This window comes from Protomyctophum bolini (genome assembly GCF_963924005.1).
Source record: "Protomyctophum bolini genome assembly, chromosome: 18".
Classification (NCBI taxonomy): Eukaryota; Metazoa; Chordata; class Actinopteri; order Myctophiformes; family Myctophidae; genus Protomyctophum; species Protomyctophum bolini.
This window is the reverse complement of record NC_137879.1, coordinates 9,207,491-9,213,490: the sequence shown is the minus strand read 5'-3', so window position 1 is coordinate 9,213,490 and position 6,000 is coordinate 9,207,491. Positions and strand designations below refer to the sequence as shown.

General features: G+C 46.5%; 1 protein-coding gene across 1 annotated transcript in view; it reads left to right on the top strand.

The window, feature by feature from the left end:
* The first annotated feature begins 440 nt into the window (after positions 1–440).
* zranb1a (zinc finger, RAN-binding domain containing 1a) overlaps positions 441–6,000 on the top strand; it is a 30,225-nt gene continuing 24,665 nt past the window's right edge. The window contains exons 1-3 of the mRNA XM_080789709.1: positions 441–852; positions 2,126–2,830; positions 3,204–3,432. Of these exons, the coding sequence (XP_080645835.1) occupies positions 2,150–2,830; positions 3,204–3,432 (910 nt within the window). The 5' untranslated portion in view covers positions 441–852; positions 2,126–2,149. The remainder of the gene's footprint in view (positions 853–2,125; positions 2,831–3,203; positions 3,433–6,000) is intronic.

Here is a 6,000-nt window from a genome sequence, read left to right as displayed (position 1 = left end):
GGGTGTGTCTGTGTCGCTCCTACTGAGTCTACTGTGTAACAGGATCAGTCACTGTGTTTACAGTATGTCAGTATTTACTATTTAGGCTACCAGAGGTAGGCTACTGTATTGAAGGGGAATCCTGGAGGACCCTGATATTACAATTTCTGCTTTTATCCTAGCAGTTTTTGTATTGATTGACCTGTACCTTCTTTGGACTAGTCTCTGTACCCAATTAATCAATCAATCAATCAATGGATAATGTTTTTTCTTTTTACTTTCAATCAGTGACAGTGACAGTGAAAGCATTCAAAGCCACAGTGTCACTCTTTTCAAAGTTACGCATCCAGTCCTGGTCCAATCCCGTTGTGCTCTCTCTGTACCAGATGATTCGTGACGGAGCCAGCCTGGCCTGCCTTTTTGCTCTCCTCTCTCTGTGAACTGAGCGTTTGTTTTGCCCCTGGTGTTCATTTGTCTCCCCGTCGCCGCCATTAAAACACGGTGAAAAAAGGGAAGAAAAAAAAAAAGAGAAAAAAAAGAACCCAACCATGGAGTGACTGTCTGGTCTGCGAGGGGGATTTATTTTAGCAACATGATAAGGCAGACTGGTGGGGGCTTTACGCTGGCGTCGTCGTCGTGGGGATATGTTTAGTAGCAAGCTATTATTTGTAAAAAATGTAAACATGATGTGAGAGCCTTCGAGACAGCTAGAGTATACATGCTATTTGAAATACGCTTGGATTGTTGGGAACGCTTGGTTAGCTCGAGGAGGAGGACTGTAGTGGACTGACCGAGAGGGTTTGTTGTGGTTTTTCTACGGACTACACTCCAGAAAAACAACGGCAGCGAACCGTGTGACACCGTACGTTACGGGTAAGAAGAGTTTGACATGTCGTCTTTTTAGCCGTGTGTACTGTGTGTGTGCGTGTGTGTGTGTGTGTTACGCAATACGAGACCCTTTTCCTCGTCCCCGGCCGGGGGTATTTCATTTAACGGTTTATGTTAAATAGACAACATTTCCCAAGCTAACGTTAGCTGTTTGGCTAGTAGTTATTATCACAACAAGCAGCTAAAGAACCCTAGTCAGTCAGTGAGTGTGTGTAACATTATCACGAGCTACTGTAGCTAACGCTAACCCACAATAACAACATGTACCACTGTTAAAAATCCTGCCTGCCAACTGTGTGCTCGATAATGTCGAATGGCATTAGCTGGCTTGCATTTTATTGTTATATAACTATACACTGTCTAGTCTGTCTGTGATGGGGGACGGCGGCTGTCCCCGAAAGATGACCTGACCTGACGAGTCAGTCTAATATAGTTTGCATAATCCTGAACACATATGACATTTAGTGAAGTACATTTGTTGTTGACCCAGGCCAGGAGAGCACTGGTGGACTCTGACCCAAGTGCTTTAGGTTTCCATTTCCAGTGCAAAATGATCATATTTTTTAACTGGGGACCCACCAAAATCATATTTTTGAACCGGGGACCCACCAAAATCATATTTTTGAACCGGGGACCCACCGAAATGATCATATTTTTGAACTGGGGACCCACCAAAATGATCACATTTGAACTGGGGATCCCTCATCCCACACCCTATGGAATCGTTTGGTTGAGAAATTACATTTAGTTTGACTCGGTTCCACAAATACATATTGTGAAAATATTGTATAGAATTTGTTGATTACTTTTGATGCAGTAATGGTTCTTAAAAGTCCTTTAATACATTGTCACTTCACTGTCATCTGGGATTAAAAAAAAAAAAATCACACCTGTGTGAACTGAGTGGTGCAACTCCCCTCTCTCTCCTCCCCCCCCCCCTCCTCTCCTTTCTCTCTCTATCATTAGCAGGCAACAGTGCCGCACTAATACTATCTCTCTCCGTTTCTGGCACAACAGCGCCCCTACTGGTACTCATAGTCATATACTGGTGCTCATGGCCACATAGGTACATAGGTGAACACGGACATTGCTGTTCCTTGGAGTGGTTGCACCACTCAAAAATCATCTGGAGACCCTTGGGGGTCCTGAGCCACAGGATGAGAATCACTGTAATAGTGGACACAGCCAGACCGTTTGACTGCGTGCTGGCACACTTGCATGGGGTTTGTCTCTTATTGCTGTTTTATTATGTTTACAGGTTGACCAAAAACCAGAAGCTCCCATGATGACGGAGAACAAGACGAAATGGTCCTGTGACTATTGCACCTACGAAAACTGGCCCTCAACGGGAAAGTGCACCATGTGTCGTGCGCAGAGGTCCAGAGGGCCCGCCATCATCACAGAGGAACCTTACAAGAGCAGCCCGAGTCGTGAACCCGGCTTGGAATGGGACCTGGTGCCAAGGACCGACAACAACGGCGGCAGCAACAACAGCCTCCTCATTTGCCCGGACTCCAGCGCCAGGCCCCGGGTCAAGGCGCCCAACACCGCCGAGGCCGCCAGCAAGTGGTCCTGCCACCTGTGCACCTACCTGAACTGGCCCCGGGCCATCCGCTGCACGCAGTGCCTGTCGCCACGCCAGAGGGCCCGCAGCCCCCCCACGGAGTCCCCCCAGACCTCCTCCACGGGGGGCTCCAACGCGGGGGGGCGCCGCCCCGCCTCGGCACCGCCGTCCCCCGTGGTGGTGGTGGACCCCGCCTGTGAGGAGTACAACGACAAGAACAGGCTCAACACCCGCCAGCAGCACTGGACGTGCGCGGGCTGCACGTACCAGAACCTGCCCAAGACCGGCAAGTGCGTGGTGTGTGCCCACGCCAAGCCCAACAACAACAACAAAATCCAGGATGCCATAGAGCTGGCCGAGTCGCCGGAGCCCTCGCCCGTCATCAATGAGCAGGCCAGGGTAGGGCTGGGAGATCAATTATCATCAAATAATGAATATCGAAAACCAATAACTGACCTATAACCGAATAGTCGAGAAGCAAGGCTTTTTTTATTTTATATATTATTTTATATATCAACATTATATATCAACAGTCGATTTATGTTTATAATCGACTAAACCGATTATTCTGATTAACCACTTTAACATGTATTATACTTTGTTACACAAATAGGGAAAATAACCGATCTAGAAGCTCATAACGCTTTGCAGAGTGATGCGTTGTTAGCTTGCTATTTTCACATTATAAAAAAAAAAAAACACAAGTAATCGTGACAAAGGTTTTAAATAATCTTGGTGATATTGATTTGAAGTCGTGTCGTTCCAACCCCAGGACAGAGGCCGCTGGAGGGGCAGCTGCAGCGGAGGAAGCCAGGGCCAGAGGAGATCCCCACCCACCTCCAAGAGGGAGACGGACGGAGGGAACATGGACTTCCAGAGGATAGAGCTGGCCGCCGGAGCCATGAGCAGCAGAGAGGAGCAAGAGATCGACTTCAAAAAGCTGAAGCAAATAAAAAATCGAATGAGGAAAACAGACTGGCTGTTCCTCAATGCTTGTGCTGGTAAGTTGTTTCTATAACCACTTAAAACCCCCAGATGCACTTCACTATTATCCCCAGGGGGTCTAATACTTGGGCCCCTTTTTCCCCCCCATCTACACCAAATCTCTTTGGTGAAAATGGCCGCTCTACAGGCTGACGATGTATCACGACGCGATGTGTTCTGTGTCCTCGTAGATCGGCTATATAGTACTGTATATGTTTGACAGGCAAGGGATGCTACGGTTCATGATGTGATTAATGGCTGACAACAACTTCAACAACATACACACACACACACGTGACATACACTCCCCACCCCCTCCCATTCAGCTTTGTCTTGATGTATTCTTGTGTAAGTGCTCTTCCTATAGTTGTATTTACATTCCGTGTATGATGAATGCATAGGCTGAGCTATTATTTAAGAACTGACTTCCCCGGTTACAAGGCTTCTATTGTGATGGCAGGCTATTACGGTAGTTTATGATGTCACACGCACACTGTGTGATAGCGCCGGAGAGAGTTACATACCAGCGTGGATGGAGGAGGTAATAACGTAGTTGTATTGTCTTGTCCGAGGTCAATGACAAGGAGTGGATTCAAGTTCCTCCATTTGCTACTGTACGGATGGTGACCTCAACCTCCTTAACCCATTCTGACCTGAGATCAGATTCTAAAAATGTCTGTTTGAAAATGACAGTTTTCTGAAAAAGCTATGTTTCTATGTCAGTGGTTCTTCGACATTTCAAAAATAGCAGACCTACAAGCTCGTAGCGCGCCACTCGGTGGCACACTATGAGCTTGTAGATCTGCTATTTTTCAATAGCTAAAGCATAACATAATGCTAAAACCGGGAAAGCATCTGCCTGCCGTGTCATTTCAGTTTTGAGCTAAAAAAAAGCATACGGTAATTGTTTTAGCTCATAGCTCTGTTTTAGAAGAATCCTGAAAATGTTTGCAAGTCTTTGAATATACAGGTGTTGTAAGCATTGCCCACCTGCCCCTGGCAGGTAAATAAAACAATCGGACAGGTAGAGTTTGCTTTCACGTTGCCTGACGAGGCAAGGAAGGGATGCAATGCAACGGTCTATAAACGAGTCTTAATAGTTCTTAATATAAGCACTGTTTACATATAATATGCTGTTTTCACAGTTGCTACGCTTATAAATGTAAAATAAGTGTGAACCCATAGTCATATTCGGCCTCTGCTCTTTAGGGTTAAGTCTAGGCTGTGTGTAGTTGTGTATATATACCGTTTGGTGGTTTTGGTGACAGATTGCAACACTTCTGCTCTTGGCCTGCACACTCGTCTATTGTTTACACGTGAAACTGTAGAGCAGCGTAATGAATGACGGAGCGTATTGTGTGCCCTTTTCCTATTTGTAACTAAGACAGAGGCACGGCAAGGCCCGCCCTCACTGTAGTAGAACGTGAGAGGTTTCATTACACGGGCCGTGTTTGCTGGGATGAGATTATTTTTGTATCGTTGTCATCGGTGTGAATACGGTGCTAAATTTCAGCCCTATGAAAATGTTGCTGTGGAACCTGTTCCACTGGATGTAGTTGTTATTATTTACAGTCACAATCGCCTGTTTATACCTTTTTTTTAAATGGTTAAATATTTATTTATAAAACCCACAGACGGACTTTGTCACCCCTATTTTGGGCATATCATCGGGGGAGGGGCAATGTCCTTTACTAGTTTCAAGATGTTGAGATGAAAATACGTTTTCAAGGTCACAACACGCCACATCACGAATCGTGATGTATAGTGAGCTATTTTTTCCTACTTTTGCGCAACAACACCATGTCATACTGTCATTACTTGGTGTAAATATATGAAAAAATTATAAATGATGAAATATGGACATACAGAGTGACATAATCATGTGCGGACCGGGGAGAGCTGAATGGCATAGTCCCCCCCCCAATAAATCGCTGGGTTATATCGGCACTGTGAGCATCTTTTCAGGCAGTGTGAGAGTGTGAGTGAGAGTGTTTTCCTGGCCGCCCGGTGGGGATGAATGGACCGTCTGGGTAGCAGAGGGAGGGAGAGAGAGAGAGGGAGAGAGAGTGGAGCCCCTGGATCCGAAGCTAGGCTCCTCCTGGCTGGCTCCCCGTCAACAGTCCTTGTAAACACTGGTGTCTATGTGCTGAGCCAAGCAAGCCAGCAGGCTAAAATAGCCTTGACAAGACATGAGCACCAGTCTCCGCCCACCCCCCCCCACCCACCCAAAAAAAAGAAAAGACCAGTGCATGTGATCAGAGTCCTCCTGACCTTCACACGATTCCTCTCCCTCCTGCCTCTCTCTGCTGCCTGTTTGGATTGTTTTGCTGCTGAGGAGTAGAAAATATTATTCCAGCCAGGGGGGACAGACAAGACAGATGTACCAGTGAGACAGTTCACCTATGGCCTATATGATCTGCCCTGACATAAGCCTTTTCATGGTTCATTAACTTGGCCTTATGACTTATGACTCGCTGCTGAACAACCCCGGCCTCTTTCTTTTTTGCTTCTATCTGCTTCGGTTGTGCCATGGGATCTAATTGGTCTCGGTCATGTTGTACACGCATTCGTTGCAGGCAAGTTCA